General features: G+C 36.7%; 1 protein-coding gene across 14 annotated transcripts in view; it reads right to left on the reverse strand.

The window, feature by feature from the left end:
- Positions 1–18,676, reverse strand: part of DPYD (dihydropyrimidine dehydrogenase) — a 438,624-nt gene that overhangs the window by 133,502 nt on the left and 286,446 nt on the right. For all 14 annotated transcript variants that reach the window (XR_005981107.2, XR_004368573.3, XR_012057143.1 and 11 more), the window contains 2 exons: positions 15,204–15,272; positions 12,658–12,741 (listed from right to left, as the gene is read on the reverse strand). Coding sequence is in view for 11 of the 14 variants with exons in the window: in XM_072932831.1 (XP_072788932.1) it covers positions 12,658–12,741; positions 15,204–15,272 (153 nt within the window). In the remaining 3 variants the exon portion in view is untranslated. The remainder of the gene's footprint in view (positions 1–12,657; positions 12,742–15,203; positions 15,273–18,676) is intronic.

Here is an 18,676-nt window from a genome sequence, read left to right on the forward strand (position 1 = left end):
CTCTCATTTTTGCACTACCCTGTTACTGCAGAATCTTTTATCCAGAACACCTCTCTGAGGTATTTATTACAATTATACCTGTTCAATAAATGGAGAGATGAGAGTCAGATAGCCTGAGGTGCACCTCCACAATTCACCTTGCTTTGGTGCCCAGTTTTGCAAAAGTCATTTGCGTAAGGACTTGAAAAGGTTTGTCTGGCAGAAAACTGCACTTAATTCTCTGGACTACCTTAAACCATGGCATACTTTACACATTAACAACAGAAATATTTTTAATACTTGGATTGAAATAGATTTTCAGAGCATTTGAATTATGTAAAAGGTAGAGTTACAACTACTTTAGGGTAAAAAATATGTTTTTTAACTGTGCAAACACTCCTTGGGAAGCACACGTGTGTGAGTGCATGTACATCTACATGTGTGCATACATATAGAGAGAATACAAATAGCAGTCTGAAAGATGCCATAAAGTAAACCCAAACCTGTTAGGAATTTTCCCTAAGAACTTCATAAGAAAGGTCAACACTCAGTAGAGCACATCAGTTGATCATGTCTAATTAGTACTACAGAACATGGACCATATCTTGCAATCTTCAGGCTGTCCCTAAATAATGGTGGCAGTTCTGTCTCACTAAGAACAGGACAAGGACTCGTACAATTGTGGAAAGAATGAACACAACTTTTCTCAGACAAAATCCTGACTTTATATGTGTATGAAGGCTTCTTTACATAGACCTATTGGATTTATCAGCACACGTCATGCTGATGATTTGTACTGGCCCGTTATCCTGACGGTGATGATGGGAAGTCCTAGATGGTACAAAGATTGTTGCAAGGTGCAGTAAGACCTTGCATGTAAAGTCCTTAAATCTCATATATCATTGACTACAATGACCTAAACAACAAAGTTTCAGAAATTAAAATACTTTATTGCGTTTAATGCAAAAAGTGAGTCTAATCTTCCTCATACATGTCAAAACTTTGGTGGCCACAAGACTACTCTGACATATTTTTGTTGCCTATGAGTTTTATGGCTAAACAATGCATTATGTCAATATTTTTGCACTTTTAACTGCTGATAGTAAGTTACAGGGGACTTATTTTGTCTTTTTTATTATGTACAGATAGGCAAGAGTGGGCAAGTGCAACAACAGTGCATCCTTCTCATGGCAGATTTTCTTTCTGTACTGGCTCTTTGGAAAGAAATCTTGTATTCCTGTTGGATCTATTAGCATTGGAGGAATTTTTTACATGAAAACATGCTCTACAGTTAACTTCTTCTGAGCAGTAGATAGATTTTTCAAAATAGTACCCATAGCTATGGGAAAAGGAGGGAGAGCTTTTATGATTACAAGAATGATGTAGCAGGGGGAGGACGCATTTGGAGCAGCTTTAGAAAGTGAGCAATGATAATTTGTATAGACCTGTCACATATTCAATCCACTCTACTTGGTTCAATGTGTACCTGTGAATCTGCATCTTTTACAGAGATCCCATAAATGTAATGAGAATGTAATGAGCCTAACAAGCTGTTAGTTTAAATATGTTGATCCTGTATTTCTTGTCCAGAAAACCATTAGAAAAACCATTAGAAAATCATAACTTAAAAAAACCCCAAAAAACAAAAAAAACCCAACCCTACTAACAGGAAAAACCCATCTCTGTGTTATTTATTAATAGCTCACACCCAACTTTCTTTGCTATTCATTAAAATATGAAGAAAAAGTAAAAGTATGGGAATTCCACCTTAAAGCATTGCACATCAGTATCTGTAGCTTTCACCACTTATATATCTACATATGTGTGTGTGTGTGTATTTTACTATTTATCCTTTACACCACTGTCTCTTCTTCTTCCTTGTATGAGAGGCCAGCATTGTCTCCATAAAACTGTCTCTCTCTAAACCTACAGAAAATTTCCAATTTCCACAGTAGCTAAACACAAAATTACAGTCAATCTGTAGCAAGACTCACCATTGCAGAATCTCATGGTTAGTTTTACTGCCTTCCTGCATCCTAGAAAGGAGCAGTTTAGGTTGTGCATTTGTCCCATTTCAAACTTAATTAAAGCTAGGAATTTGTTTAAAGCCTGTCAAAATAAGGGAAGGATTTCCCAGGATAGAAGATGAATAACTCTCAGCTTCTCATCTGGAGTAAAAAATTCTTCCTCATTTCTCAGGAAATTTGACAGCTTTTGGTCAACATCTATTGACCGCAGCTGTCAAAAAGAAAGAAATGAAGCAGTTTAACCTAAGGCAGGAATAACAGTTTTCACTGTTGTATGTGAAGCTATCTATATATATTAGGGAAAAATTAAAAAAACTGGCCTAAATTACATCAGAGGCTTTGGGTTAGCCTGGACAGCCTCACAAAAATGTAGCTGCTGGTTGAGAGCTTATATCCCTCCAGCAAGAATCCATGATGTGAAACCAATGCCACACAATAAACTTTTAGAGATAATGATAGAATTCAGGACTCTTTCCAGTCAATACCGTATTGCTTTTTGTCATAAGATCCAAGATGTACTACTTTAGCCAAAAAAATACCCAAAAGAACCAACCTCCCAAACTTCAAAATCTCATTAAATATCTCCTATAAAATGGTACAGGAAAATCCTATTCAGGATAGCAATTAATCCAAACATAAATAATTTCAATTTTTTTCCTAGGAGAATAAAAATGTTTCATCCCACTTACACCTTCACCTTTTACTAATTAATTTGCACTTTTAAACAAGAGGTCTTTTCAATGTGAAGGGAGGTTGTAGAGGTGGGGTTTTTGGAAGCATTTCTAAAAGATCAGAGATTCAGATGAGAAAAATTAAGCAAATTCCACATAGTTACCATTTCACTAAACTACCATAGCAACAATGTGCACTGTGACTATTGTTCACTGATTTAATTCAAGGACATACTTATTTTCTACTCACTTACACACTCTAAAATGCTCCTTTCTTTAAAAAAAGTATTTTGAAACAAGTCTACTGAGTAAATGAAGACATTTATGTTGTTTTTACACAGCAAAATATCCTCCTTATAATTGGAACAAAAACTGTAATATTTTTAAACTGAGAAGATATCATATGACTTACATAAATAAGCATGTCCTACTAGTGAAACAAGCACATTTTTTCTTACAAAATATTGCATATTAAGATGTAGAAGTATAGCTTGGAAAATCCCGTTCATTTTTCAGACTACATTCGTTTTTTTGGCTATAGATTTATCCATTAAGCAAAAACATTACCACTTGAAGACCATGTAAAGACATATATTTATCTTTAAATTTAATTTAAAAAAAACCTAAACCTTACAGACAGTAATGACTCCCGATTCATAATGTTTCTGCTAAGGTAAAAATCTAAGTGAGAATTGAGAGACCTGCCTGAACTTTCTTTTTCCTGTGATAAGTTTTAAGAACTAAAAAACTCCTGTCACTTTGCTCCATTCCTAGATGCTTGGACTTTATTAATTTAAAGTAAAGCTGCAAGCAAGGTGTCAAAATTTGATCAGCTACTCCTTCAGATCTGTCACTGCAAGTTCCACTTGGGGGAGCCTAATTGAGATTCTCCTTTTCTTCCAGTGATACCAACGTGTCACTGGGCTAAATCAAGTCACTCTGGATTTGGACCAGGTTTTGGGCACGGCTGAACTGAGAAGTCATAACTCTGAGACCTTGTCGATATGGAGAGAGATAACAGCAGGCATTGAGAAAAGCCAACAAAAGACTGGGGCTCCTACTTCTCAAAGGAGTCACAGGCTCTTCTCATACTGCTTTGAAAAACTGAAAGAACAAATTGGTTTACATAAAAAAGAAACTTTAAATTCAAAGCCATATAACAACATAAATCTTAAAAGACACATAAAGGGTTTCTGCAGAATCAGAATTGCAAGAAATTTTTCAATTTTAGCAGATCCATTTCTCCTTTTTCTTTCTTATTCTCTTTCGGTATCACAACTATTTCTCCCTATGTCAGCTCTTTAATTACAACCTTTGAAAGATGTTAAAAGCCCAAGACAAATAACCTTTGATTGCCTAACTTTATTTAAAAAAAGAATTGGAAAAGTACCTTGTTACAGTATTTATTTATTGTAGTACTCACTGGAGCTGCACAAACAAATGATGCTTTACGTATGTCAAAAAACAGACAAAAATAAGCCAAATATAAAGAACCCACTCCAATGGGTTTTCACTTATCTAATCTAAAAGCTACCAATTTTAACATAGGTCAGCATCCAAACTCAAGAATACATTTATCAAAGTGCTGTGTGGGAGATCCTCTTTGGACATCTTATTAGCAGCATGGCACTCCTACACCCCTTCTGGATAATGCTGCACCTCATAACTGAAAACCTATGTGCAGACAAGGTCAAAAATGAGCTGGAGATTTTTGATTGACCAGTACAGGAAAGTAAAAAACATATATTTATGTTGGGAGTAAGAACAACAATTAGAGGGACATCAAGATCAAGTACAACTGAGACTTGAAAGGTTGGTTATTGCCTTTAGTCAGCTTTGTAATTACTCCTTTTTCGAATTACAGAAAAGCTTTTTGTTTTCTCCCCAGCACAAAGAGCAAAATAACTGAATTTGTTATAAAAACTGATTCCTCTCTCTGTCAAGGTGGCTGAGCCATAGTGTGTTTCCTTATTCTGAATGTTTGGGTTTTGTTTGACCTATGTTTAATTTAAAAATGCTATTCTAAGCAACCAGAAGAAACATCTCTGTTAGAAAACTTTCTAATTTAAAAATTAACTAGAAGATATTTTATATTTGCTTATAGTTACCTTACATGATAGGGAAAATAGTCCTTTTGTTTCATTATGATATATCTGTTAAAACCTTGGGGATGAGTACTTACAGCTATTGATTTTAATGCAATATAAAAGGCATTTAACTCAGATTATTTCCTTTGGTTTCAAGACTAAAGACCACTAATAGTGGACCTGAAATGTTTATGCACAGTTGGCAGTACAAATTACCAAATTATTTGTTCCAATATCAACTGGGCTTAAATATTCCAAGTGAAAAATACAAAACTGCACATTTACCATTAGTAAACTTCTTGGACACATTGACTGGAAAGATTTATTTAACAGTGCTGGTCTACGTAAAGTGTTGACTAATAAAAATGCCTTTTTACCCCTGACAGAACAAAATATTTTATATTGGTTGTTTCTAGCCAGCCAAAACAACGTTTCTCATAGCATTGTAAAAAGTGGTATGCAGCATGATTAAATAATATTTCAGCACTTTGGTTCATGCAGAGGTCATCTGCTAGAAGGCATAAGGGTTTGATTAGGTTTACATCATACGTGAAATATTCTAAAGGGAAGTACAGAACTCGAATATATGAAAGCTGCAGCTACAAATAGCTTTCTCTTGTGGTCAGCCAGGCAAGCTCTGTCCTTTCCTATAACAGTAAGTCAGAAAATACTAAATAATTGAGGAAAGCATAAACCTTTGAAACACAAAACTAGAGAATTTAAAACTTATGCTCTGAGAAGAATTTGCCACTCAGTTTTAAAATGGTCACCAAGTGGGCATGTATTCAGATTTCGCTACTGTAAGGAGCAAGCTTCCCAGCAAACTATATTTCCTAGGAGCTGAGGTAAAATTTAAAGAAATATTAGTCTAATCCTGAAAACTCTCATGTAGGCAGTGAAGAGACTAGTTAATATATTGCTAATTAACTTTATCAAACACTGGCATAAAACTGCAACCTCAGAAAGAAAAAAATTACTAATGTGCACCAAGATAAACAATCTTAAAATATTTTATTTTACCTGCACAGTTATTTGTTGGTGATCACTTTGTTTCCGGCAAATCCTGTTTAACAGATATCATGGCTACAAAAAACTGCAATGCCTCACAGTGCAATCACATATGCAAAGGGCCTGGGCATTTGCTCAAGTTTTCTACATTTCCCTCTTATCAGGGAAAACTAAAAAACATCTCAGGGTATTAAAATACAATTTCAAGAACAAGTACAGGTTGCTATTTGATTTAAAAGAAAAAAATAAAGGGTTGTTCCTTTATGGGAAGCACTCACCATATACTTTATTGCTGTTAGGCCACTGAAATGTCATTAAAACAGTCAAAATCTTGAAGTGTCATTAAAACACCAAAACAGTGCCAGGTCACTGATACTGTGACCAAACTAACCTTCTCTGTGACATCTGTCACCCATAATGTGAATTTCAACAGAAACGCTTCCATCACAGTAAGATTTAAAATTAAGGGTAAACCCAAATAGCTTTCATGTCTTCATCATTTTCAAGGAAACACAATCACTTTTACATTTGCTAAGGAAATACATTCTGTAGAGAATGCTTTCCTTACATAAATATAAGTCACTACACATAAACAGTATTTCAAACCTTATTAACAGCCATAGCATGTAATTAAAAACTTTCAGCAAGTTGGTATGGCTGTTAACATTACTGCAGAATTTATAATCCCTTTTTATTTTCCATTTTGTCTTTTGAGTAATTCAATTAGAAATCCTTCAAAGCAATAACAGTGAATTAAATGTTGTCAAACCACAATATTGAAATTACAGAATAGAGTTCTCATGATGAATTTATTAAACTTTGCATTTCAATTCATTTCTCCTTGAGTGTATAAAAAGCAGAATTCTTCAGACAAAACACCAATTAACTATTGTACCTCACTATTAAGTATTGTCTCCTTTTAAAAGACAGAATACATGAGGACATAAAGGATGCATACAAGAAATCAATTTAGATCACAACATTTAATTACACCTGAATCATGCAATGATAACAGAAAAGAAATGAATTCTCAGGTACTGGAGGAAGGTGAATGATGTCACCTACACAGGGGTGACCACAAAACCAGCAAGTTCTCCTGCTCAGATTTCCAGTGAAATAGCTCATGAATCAGTTTTTACTTTGAAAGGAACTCAGAAAAAGGCTTTCATTTATGAGGAGAGTTTTGAAGACTGAAGAAATAGAAAAAGAGAAGAAAGAGACATCTGACAACAGAGAAGATTAAAAACCAATCCAAAAAAACAACAAAACCGAATTATCATAAAGGATGATGCTGGACCATGATCAGTGCGATACCATGAAGATAAGTCCACAAAACACATCTCCTGACCTGTGAAAAAGTGCGTTTATGTCTACATCCTGTAGGAGTTGTAGCAGGCAATCAGCAGCATCCCTTCTCCCTGCACATCCTAGATTCCCTCCCAGCCAAACAATGCCCAGTGCAGCACATCCCCGCACACAGAGTAACAGCATCACTGCCTCAGCCAAGGAATGTTTGTTTCTCAGGAATTGAGTTTCTTTCTTCTGTTGAGCTTTTCCCACAGTTGAACTACCAAGGCTCCTCTTCATCGCCATTTGCTTGAGCAGCAGGCAATTCCCCTCCTCTCCCCAGTTATCCAGTTTTATAGAATTTACAGCGCCTTTGAAAAAGTTTGGACTCTGAGAAACCATGACTGAAAGAGTTTATTTAGTTAAGACATGCCCCAAAGCAAGAGAGGGCAGTGGCAGATGCAAAGACACTGAGATCAGCTAGCATTATATTGTGAAGAACCAGCCAAAATAGATGACAGCAGCCAATGCAAGAGAAAAACAAGATCTACGAATCCTGAAACTCCACCGCAAACACCAGCACGAACCTCGCTCACGCTGGTTTATACTGGATTTTGGGTGACAGTGTCCACACTGCTGCTACAGCCCAGTGTAGCACCACTCTGCTGTACTTTGCATTAATTTGTTGCAATAACTGATACAGAAGAGAAGAACGAGAACTAATACTGCCTGCAGGACTCAATGAATTTTACTTAACTAGCATATTATTGTAGGCTGATAGTAGAATGTCACATGAACGCAGATATAATCAAATTCTGTTTGGGGCATCATTTATTTAAAATACTTCAAGCTCCTTGCTGGCAGAGCAACAGCGAATTAGCGTGCTATGCTGTGCACTTCAATTAAAAAGCAGCCTCATCTTTCCCATTTCCAAGGTACAGCAGAGCAAATCTAATTGTGCCATGCAGTCAGCTCTCATCTTCGCAGAGTAACCAGGGCTTTGGGGTTTTTTTTCTTTTTGTTTTTTGACAGATTTGTTGTCCTCTGAATGAGGCAATGTAGGCTTTTATGAAACTTGCCTCCTAATTGCAGGCAATAAACACAAGCACAGCCAGCAGCAGACACTGTAGCAAGTACAAGTGAAGCAAAATGAAAATAAAGTTAAGAAAAAACCACAAAGCAAGTTCATTTTACATATGATCTGAGTAGTTAAACCACCAGAATCTGGATTTCAGCGCTCACAAGAGACATATACATTCCTTCTTCAATATAAACTAAAAAAACCTCAAATAATTCCCCAAAGCTAGAGCTGAAATGCTGAGATAGGCAAAGATTTTTTCTATTTTGGGGGTTAGAAGGTATGACTAATTAATGAGAAATAGTTATACACGAGGATGCTATTAACTTTTGCAATATTTGCTTATAGTACTAAGGCTAAGATCTTTGAATATGAGATTAGCTTTTGACTTGAGACCTTGTACATACTGATTATCTCACTTCAAGTGAACAACTAAGTCCTTTTATACAGTACTCATTTTCTAATCTTGGTACAAAGAATACAGTGCCTTTGGTTAGGAATTGAACAGGGTGAATCCACAAAATGGTTGTCTGAATCGACTCCAGGAGGGCAGGTACTGGAAGGTCCCACTTGGACTGGCACTAACACCACCACCAGTGAGGTTGACCACAGCTTTGCCTGCCTGAGCACTAAAATCTCCAGAGATGGGGAGTACACAGCTCCACCGGACAATATACTCCTCATCTGCATCACCTTGTTAGGGAATTCTTTTCCTAATGCACAATTTTAAACATTCAGCCTGCAATTTGCCCCTTGCTCTATCATCTGACATAACAGAGAATAATCTTCTATTTGTAGCTACTCTTGCAGCATCTTTAAGGGATATGTCCCTTCAGGTAGTTGTAAGCTGCTCTTTCCTTCCCTCTGTTGTTTTTCACTGTCCACTGGGCCAAGGAGACTCACTGATAATTTTGAAGACTTTGGGTATCTCTTGTCCTAATCAATCTTGTTCTAATGTTTCTTGGGAGATTCCCAAGAAACAGCTCTTAGACGTGGGGTTTCATCCTAGCAGGAACGCAAAGTGAGCCCAGATTACTGACTCAATTTAACTATACATTCTTGGCAGAGCAGTTGGAGAGACTTGTTGACCTTTAGACCAAAATCAAAAAAACAAACACTTAAATTTGTTGGTTTCACATGACATTAATAATTCTGAATATTCAATGCCACTTTTTAGAAGATAAGTAAGAAAGAAAAAATTAAAACATCTTGGCATGGTTTCCAGTGAAGGACAAAAAGTGCACCACAAATACAAAAAGTGCATCACAAGTTAGGGATTGAAATATTAGTGCTACCATCTCACATGCTTGATTATTATTTTCATAATATGTTAAGATTAATACAGGATTGAACTATAGTGGGGAAGTGACTTTCATTTTATAATGATCTGCTGTTCACCATGTTGTCTTTATGTTTACTATTAAATGTTTTGTACACATAGGTTATCTGATTCAAGGAAAATCTGTGCATCAGTGTTGGTAAACTTAATGACAAATTCTATTACAATTTTTAACGATATCCACTTTTATACCATTGCAGATTGTTACAAAAGAACACAAACCTTAATTTTATTATCATTAATCAGCATTAGTAAATATAATTGACATTTTATACAGAACCAGCTTTAAGTAACTTATTGGCAGCAGTACAGATACCTCTTAATATTACCCTCTGGCTAGCTACGCTGTTTGGGCGCCAGAGTGTCTGCACTAATGACTTGGAATTAAAATCAAATAAAAGCTGAGAACTGTAATTCAGTATAAAACAAACAGCCGGACTTAGTACTGACTTTTATATATATGATTTGGATATACCAGGATCTTTTTTAATTTGTGGTTGATATAAAACAGTGAAAGCATTTGATACTAGACAATAAAACAGGATAGAGAAAAAACAAATCTGATGCTCCCAGATTTCTACACTTACCCTATGGGCACACCATAAGAATTGGAATGAGAAGAAAAAGTAGACAGTGTAATTAACCTTTCCTTTCCATTTTTTAAAACAACAACAAAAAGGCAGAACATGTTAGACATTACAAATAGTAAAAAATACACATTTTTCTACCATTATTCTTCATCTCAGCAATTTCTGTAGTTTCCTGAGGATTTAATGTGCTTAGGCATGAAAGAGACCTAATCCTTGAAAAAAAAATTCCTATAAAGGCGTGGATTATGTTATCAAAAAGATTTAAGAAAACCTGCTTCACTGTACAACCAGGAAAGCTGCTCTGCCTCTCAAAGCCTCATGTCCTGACTTCCAGATATTGAGTGGTGTTTTTTTCCAGAGCATATCTGAGCCCTGTCTTCCTCACACCACCCATGTATGACCTATTTGACTTCAGCTCTGAGGGGAAGAAAAAAATAATACTAAAATACCAAAATACTATCTAGCACTTCTGTATGTTCTGATGGAGTCTCCAGGGGCCACTGTACATGAAAGCCTCCTGAAGGGTTACTGATAAATCTTGTTGCACATATCACTACTTAATCCAGTTTATCCCCATCCTTTGCTTCAATAATCTACATTTAAAATCACTATAATTTAATTCCAACTCTGAGGAAGAAAATCAGGATCTGGCTCTCTAAACATGGCTTGTTTTATTCATTTATTCATCTAAAGAAGTTGATTCTTTTCTGAGCTCTCATTTTGATAAGACAGATAAGAAAACACAGGAAAATGTTTAAGCAAGAGTAGTGTATATTAAAGATTCCAAAGAATATCCATACTGTGTGGGGAAGACATAAATGTTATTATTATAAAACATACATGTATATGTAAAGTAATCCTCTTTCTTCATGGATCTGATCTCCTCCATGGAGAGTCACAAATCCACATGATAGCCCTGAGTGCTCAGATTTTGCATTTGCTTCTCTGATTTTACAATAGCTGAAAGGTATGTAAAAACTCATGTAGCCAGACAGCTCCCTATTGACTACATATCTAAGCAACTTCACATGCATACATTACTCCAACCACTGGGAGCTGGAAATAACACATACCTAAAAAAATTAAGAAAACTCATGCTTGAAAGGAGCCTGTTTCAGTTTGGAACCTCCAGGGCTCTCCCTGACCAGACTGCACCTTCCACAGAGTCCTGATTTCTAAGGCAGGGACATGCCAAACTACTGAGTTATGCTCTGCAGACTGAAGGGAGAAAATTTCTTCAAGACATTATAAAGATGGCTAAAATAGCAATTTGTTGTTGAATGCAATTCAGGGAAAAAAAAAAAAAAAGAAAATAACTACTACTGTTTTGCTAGTGTTATCCTAGAGTGCTTTTATGATTCCCTCCCATTTTTAATCACAATTTCAGTAAACGACCACTGTCCATAAAACGCATCCAGACTACTTTCATTAAAAATAATAATAATATACAACATGGACTAGATTGACATTATTTTGTTCACAGAAAACAACAAAATACCCAGGGTGATAAAGCTATACTTGAAGTGTGTCCATTTGTAGTGTTGCACAGATTACAGCTCCTAGTGCCCCACTGGTTTTAGAAAGTGAATGGTTTACCTAACTTCACCTCAGGCCTTATGAGTTTTGTGTTTAACTAAGCAAGGGAGGATGAATTAAGATGCTTACTAGCTCTCTACAAAGGGGCCAGGTGAATAATAATATGTCAGCTTTAGGATATATAATCATGATTCCCGCTCTGCATCCCCTTCCTCCTCTTCTTCTCCCTGTCCCCAAAATGTATTAAGATGGGAAATCAAAAATCCCTCCTGGTAGACTGTGAACCAAGATTTTTTAGAGGCTTTAAATTCACCATAGTTGGGCATTTTTCAAAGCCAAACCGATTTTCAAGCCATGACCAAAACAAGCAAAAATCTACAAACTTAAAAAAGGTATTAGAATGAGAATTAAGGTTTGTGTATATTTTCTTTCCATGGGCGAAACAACAGACATTCTCCTAACTGAAGTCATGGGATGTACTCATGAACTCTGCAACAGATTTCTACACAGCAGAGACATCAGGCATGGATAATTCTAATCTCAACCCTATAAACCACCAAATGTATAGGTAACAGAACACAGGCTCCTACAAGAGAAGGTGTTATCTGCACATGGTACTACCAGAATGTATGGACTCTTCTGTGATTCTGAAATACAGTTAGGTTCATATGTTTAAAATTGTGAAATGAAATGTGTGCATATCTCATGTCCTTCAAAATCATTACTGATATATGCAGTAATTACTAGCTTGTGTTAAAAGACATCTACAAGGCACTGAAATGGAAATCAACAAATTCAAAGTGCTTTTTTGAAATATTTGTTTTCATCATGTATTGTCAAATACATAATGCATTTTTGTTCTCAGAAAAACCAAGCATTTTGTACATTCTCAGCTTCTTTTTTTTTTCTCTCATCAATAAATATTTAAACACATTCAACCTAAAAATCTCAAGCTGGTAATCTGCAGCTTGTGTCTTTCCCCCTGAGGTGTGACTATCAGTGTGGCAGTGCAGACTGCTGGAGAGACATTAAATAGATTGTGGTTACAGTCCTACCTGCCCACAGGCCAGTCCCATGCCTCGCTCCCCCATACCATGAGGACATGATAAATTTAACTCCAGTGCATCAGCACCAGCAACCTATGAAACATATGGAAGGAAAAAAAGTTAAAAACTCATTTCAAGTAACGTATTCTTTCCTGTAGCATTTACTGTTCATGTTACATAGATTTCTTCAGACATTTGACTAATTTTTCTTTTTTAAGAGAAAAAGCTATGGTTATAATACCCTAGAAAAGAAACATGTTGATCATTAGAGATAAAAACTTCAAAACCTGATGGTGTTTCCAAAGATTCTCAAGGAATCAGAGCAAAAAACAAAGTAAAAAGATTTGAGCAGAATAAAGAGTTGGTTCTGGAAAATGTTAAAAAATTAAATGCAATTACAGGGCCTAAGAGCAGCACTAAGAGCTTTGGCAGGCAGTGTTACACAGGTGTTGCTGCGCTCTGAAGAACTGTAACTCAGTAATAAATGTTTCCTTTTTGCTCTAATGGATTCAGTCTCCAGATTTTCTGCAGGCACCTGTACTGTGCCATAGCTTTCGTCATGAAGTAAATTTATTTCTGAAGAACAAGAGGTCAATAAAAAAAAAAATCCAAACAAAGATATTACTCAAGCTAATTCCTGTTCATCGTCCTCCATTAGTTACAATTAAAAGGGGAAGGAGCCGAGCTGTCCGAGGGCAGCACACAGACACGCTCCTCTTCCTTTCTGAACTGCTCCAGCCTGACACGAGCATCCCTCCTGTTGCTTTCCAGAGGCTCTAACTAGGGTTTTGTTCTGCATCTGCATTTTGTTTTGCTTATTGAGCTGGAGTAACTTTGCCTGCTGTGTGGCCATGGTTCAGCAGCTCCCAAAGTGCGTGAGCAGGGAGAAGCCATCCATCACTGGCAGGAAGCCTCCCCGCTCCGGCCAGCCCCGCCAGCCTGGCCACGCCGGGGCTGTCGGCCTCCCTGACAAGCTGACCTTTTGGATGAATAGGTCGTCCTCCTGCTGAGACACTGTGGTACCTTCTGGGGCTTCTGCTCTTGTGAAAGCCACATCTATTACCTCCTAGGCAGGATCCTACGTGCGATTAAACAGCCCTGCTCTTCAGCTGTGCATTCCAGGGCGCCCCAAACTTGGGCTGCTCTCCACAGGGCAGACACCAATAACTACTTCCCAGAAGAATGTTCTATCACATAGGTTACACACCATTGCCTGCATTTAAAGAACCACTCCTTTTCTAAAGGGGTAACATAAATACAAGCATGCATTGGAAATACGCGTCTTAAAACTGGGCAGCAGTACCACCCGATTAAGAAAACAGGAGCAAATGGCACAGTAAAGCCATTCATCCTGATCAGTTTAAAAGTGGCACTGCTTCTGTCAAGCATAGATCTCAAAATATGATTTCATGGTCAATTAGGTAAATATAGGTATAAATTGAAATAGTGTTGAAGATCACCAAGCTAGCTACTGAAAATGTTGAATTTCACTTCCCTAAGTCCCCAAAGTGACTTTTTTTCCTCACAGGTTAAAAATGCTCAAAGAAAATTGAGAAGTGTCACCCTACATAACCACAGGAGGGCTTAGGACACTGAGTAAAGCAACAGTGATGTCCAAACAGTCTGCCATATGAAAACACAAATTCAAAATATTCACACGTCTACCCATACATATATAAAAGCATATTTATAATTTAAACATTTAAATCTGAGGTAGTGCTAGCAATAACAATAAAGATTTTTTTCTTTACTTAAATTTGTTAATACTATGCTTTTAATTTCCTCTAGATACTTTATGTGGAAAACATGCTTTAATTTAAATGTAATAACTTTGCTTTCCATTCAGTTGTAGACACCTTTCCTATATTCAGATATAGATACTAATTTCTGAATGAAATTACCGCAGTCCTGATAGGTATTTCTTATACTACTCCCTATGGACACAGGTACATGTTATTAAATAGTTTTTTCCTCAAATTGAATAGAAATTTCAGATGCATAGTCTGTTTGCATTTCTGTAAGATTGGATTTATATTATAGAAAGCCTGGTGACTGCTATTATATATGCTGACTTTCTCAGCTATCATTTTTGAAAGTCTGTATTAAAACTAGAATAGCATTAAATGAGCCCTTTATACTTTAAATATTCAAGAGTTTTATATTCAAAATTTCTTCTGGTGCTGTCAAACTAGTGTGCCTCTAGGCAAGGTAAGATCAAGTTGGGTTCTCAAAGGTAGAATTAAATTTTATCAGGGCATCTGTCATAATATACAGTTTGCTTAAAATGCAAATAAAAAGTATATAGATTCAAAGACTAAAGGCTTTCCAGGTACTGCTTAAAAATCCAAGGGACCATTTTTATGGAAAAGATTTCCTTTAAATTTACATTTCCATCATTTTAATGAAAACACAGAATAAAGAAATTATAATGGACATGTTTTAAACTCTCATTTTTTACTTTGAATCTATTTCTTTCAAGAAATTCCTTACCGCAGCTCTTGTTTTCAAGGAGAATTAAAAAAAAATATGTGGAAACAGATTTAGGAAACCATTACCTGAGCCATTTTTGAAAGTTCAGTCCAGTCCTCCCTGCTATAGCTGCACATGATGCTGGCAATCAGAACCTGGAAAGAGCATACATACATTATTGTAATAGTGTACATTCCTGTGACTCTAGACATGAACTGCACAGCCTGCATATGGGAACTACCAGCTGTCTGCCAGGAGCTAGAGAATGAAATACAGCTGCAGACTCCACTGGGGACAAGAAACAGTGAACAAACTCATCTATTATATCCCTGGGTTTTAAAGAAGGTCTATCCATGTGCTTTCTCTCTGTCGTGCGACACAGTGACAACGAAGTCACACAGAGCCAACCACAAAACTGTCAGACATACTTGCTCTCGACGTCTGAGGAATGAAGTTGTTATTTACTGTTAATACAAATGACAGAAGCATTTTGACTCTTTAGAGGTAGGAAAGACATCAGTGCATGAATTTACACTCCAGTGTGGCAGTGTATGAACACAATATTCCAGATGACTTCAGGAATCCAGGACACATCAAATCCAGACCCTGGAATCTCTTACCATGCAACTTCAGGACAGTGAAAGGAAGCCAGAACTACTCTCTGTCCCAGAGGTAACTGGGAGGAGACTTTCAGGATGTGGGGAAGTTCTGCAGAACTGAGAGAATGGCCCAGGGAACCTCCAGCTTTAGTTATCCCACAATGCAGATTCTCTTGCCAATGCACCGACTGGCCCCAGCTCCCCAAAGCTATTCTGTGTAATTGCCATTCTTTTTCATTACACAGAGCACCTTTCAAGTCCAGATTCTGCTTCTAGCTGCTGCTCCCTCTAGAATATTTCCTGAGGTTCATTTTTTTAGGTAAAATAAAATCTAACAGGATTCTTCAGGGTGTGTGGGGGCACCTAAACACACAACATACATACAGTTGCATACAGTGCTATTTACTGTTAAATGAATGTTAACTACTCCTCTGGTCAATATCCAGTTCAAGTGACAATTCTAATTTCCATTTAAGACTAAAATGAAATAATTTGTTCTGGACTCACAGGTTGAAATTCTGAGGTTGATACATTTGAGGTAAGATTAGCAGAGAAATCAGCCCAGAAACTCCTGCATGAAGAACTTCTTAGAAGGATGATGTTTGGAAAAAAAACGCAACAAGAAACTGTATTGCAGCAGCTAAAAGGTTACATCAGAAAAGCTATCAGAGAACTTAATAGAAGTCTCTAGTCTGTGTTCAAAGGAAACACGAGGAGAGGAGAACAGAGAAATATCTGGCTGTGCTCTTGTTTATTTGGCCCTCTTACATATAACTTTCATTTCACATGAAACTTTGATTGACAGGCAATGTGACATTTGATTTTAATCTTCTTGTTTTCCAAACAAGTTTTACTGTCTCATTAATATCTAGGGTTGGCTTAATCTGCCACCCCCTCATTTTAACACTTCTCTTGAACTTTCCCATAATTCTGAGGGTTAATGACTCATTCATTTCAAATAAATACTGAAAAGCCTGGTGTAGAAAAATTGTCCAATACACACAATTGCTGGAAACTGTAAACTCCCAAATTATCTACATAAGAAGGAGGAGATATTTAGTATCTTCAGAAGGGAGGGAAACACACTTTGGAAAGTAAGGCAAGTATGGAGAAAATCTGACATGGTGAGGTTACATTCTATTAATTTAAAAGGAAATACCATGTATCATCATCATTATTTCCATTGTTTTGCTCTGATGAGTCTCTACAATGAGCCCACCTACCTGCAGACTGCCCACCCACCCACCCACCCCTCTGGCTGCTGTTTGCAGGATGGCAGTCTGGTGGGAAGGGAAGTGTATGATGAAGTGCCTGCCTTGCCTGCAGGTGCCCATTTGGGCTCACCTCTGGCATAAATATAAGACTAAACTCTTCATTAAGCACACACAATCATTACTGCCCACGCTTTAATTCCCCTCTGACAGGGAAAAAGAGTCTCTCTCCTATACCATAATGTTTTAAATAGGGAAAAATCTTATATAGCTGTATAGGTCAAATGTTAATGAAACAAAATCTGTTCTGTGTCCTATTTGAATATTCAAGATAAATTGAGGGCTCCAGAAATAAACAGAAATCTTTTTTTAAAGGACTTTAATTTTTTAAAAGCAAAATTTATGAAAAATCCACCTAAGAAATTATATACGAGAAAAATTTAAAGCAACTGGAATTTATCTAGAAACTGTATCTTGTCAATTTCATGCTTTTCATAAACCAACTAAAACAAAAAAAACAACCCAGCAGCTCAGACACTGACAACATGATAAGGATTTTCACAGTTGCAGTCACAATCCAAAGTACATCAGAAATCTGCACAACTGAGCTTTAAAACAAACTGAATTTTTCATTGGGGAAAGTTGTAAGACAACAAGGGCAGCTGACTTAGATTCATAAGTAGTTGAGTTAGGTTACATCAAGTGTTACTAATGAAATTTGAAAATTCTGCTGGGAGTGTACAAAAGAGGAGGAACATGATCTGTGATGTTTCAAAGAGCTGTTAATTAAGATAACATGTTTATTTAATATTGATTAGTTTTAGGATTCATATTTAAAATTAAGCCCATACTTTTTGACAGAAGCAGTGGTTTACAACAAAAAATAAGTAAAAACAAAAATTACATTTTTGCCATGACTGTTCACAGGAAAGCCAGGATCTCAGAGGGAATAATGAAAATTTAAAAACAGTAGGGATTTTATGGTTTGTTTTGGTTTTTTTTTTCCCAGTGTTCTCTTATAGCTTGAAAATAAACTTATTTCCTAAGTGGAAGAATATCCCCCAGTATTCTGTGCTAACAAAACTGTCTTGTCTCAGGTGACTTTTTTCCCCCAAAACACCTTCACAGTCTTTTCATTTGGATTCAGTGCCCGAGAAAAAGAAATAATCACTGTCATGTATGAACATTTAGGGGAACTATTGGTGATGCCTGAGGTTCAGATCTACTCCTAAAATCACACATGGAAATTTATAAAGAAAATATAGACTATTATCTACCTAAAAGAGAATAGCAAGAACAAAGTAAGAATTACAAGTAATAAGAGGCAGAGGTTTTATTGGAAAGTAATAAATGAGAACTGTATCACATTTCAGCTTCTAAGTCTCTTCTCACTCATATTTTCAGTACCTACAATGCCATGTACCACATTACCAACCCTACACATTTAATAGCCCCAAACAGGTGCTATCTCATGAAGTCCAGCACATGGCCCTGCCCAGGAGCATCTGCAGAGAGCACATCCTTCCTTTTGATTCCTCCAATTTTCAGTGGCAACCTGACGTGAGCTAATTACAGTGGTTGGAGCCACAAGTATGAGGCTGCACACGCTTCCCTGCTTACAAAAGTAGACTCCTGACAGATCTTACAATAAAGCTGCTGCTAAAGTGTGGTAAGTGGTAAATGAGGGTTGACTAAATTGCAGCTTTGTCACAGCTCGAGTGTGGGCTGCCTGCAAACTGTGCATGATTG

Source organism: Taeniopygia guttata, chromosome 8 (genome assembly GCF_048771995.1).
Source record: "Taeniopygia guttata chromosome 8, bTaeGut7.mat, whole genome shotgun sequence".
Taxonomy (NCBI): Eukaryota; Metazoa; Chordata; class Aves; order Passeriformes; family Estrildidae; genus Taeniopygia; species Taeniopygia guttata.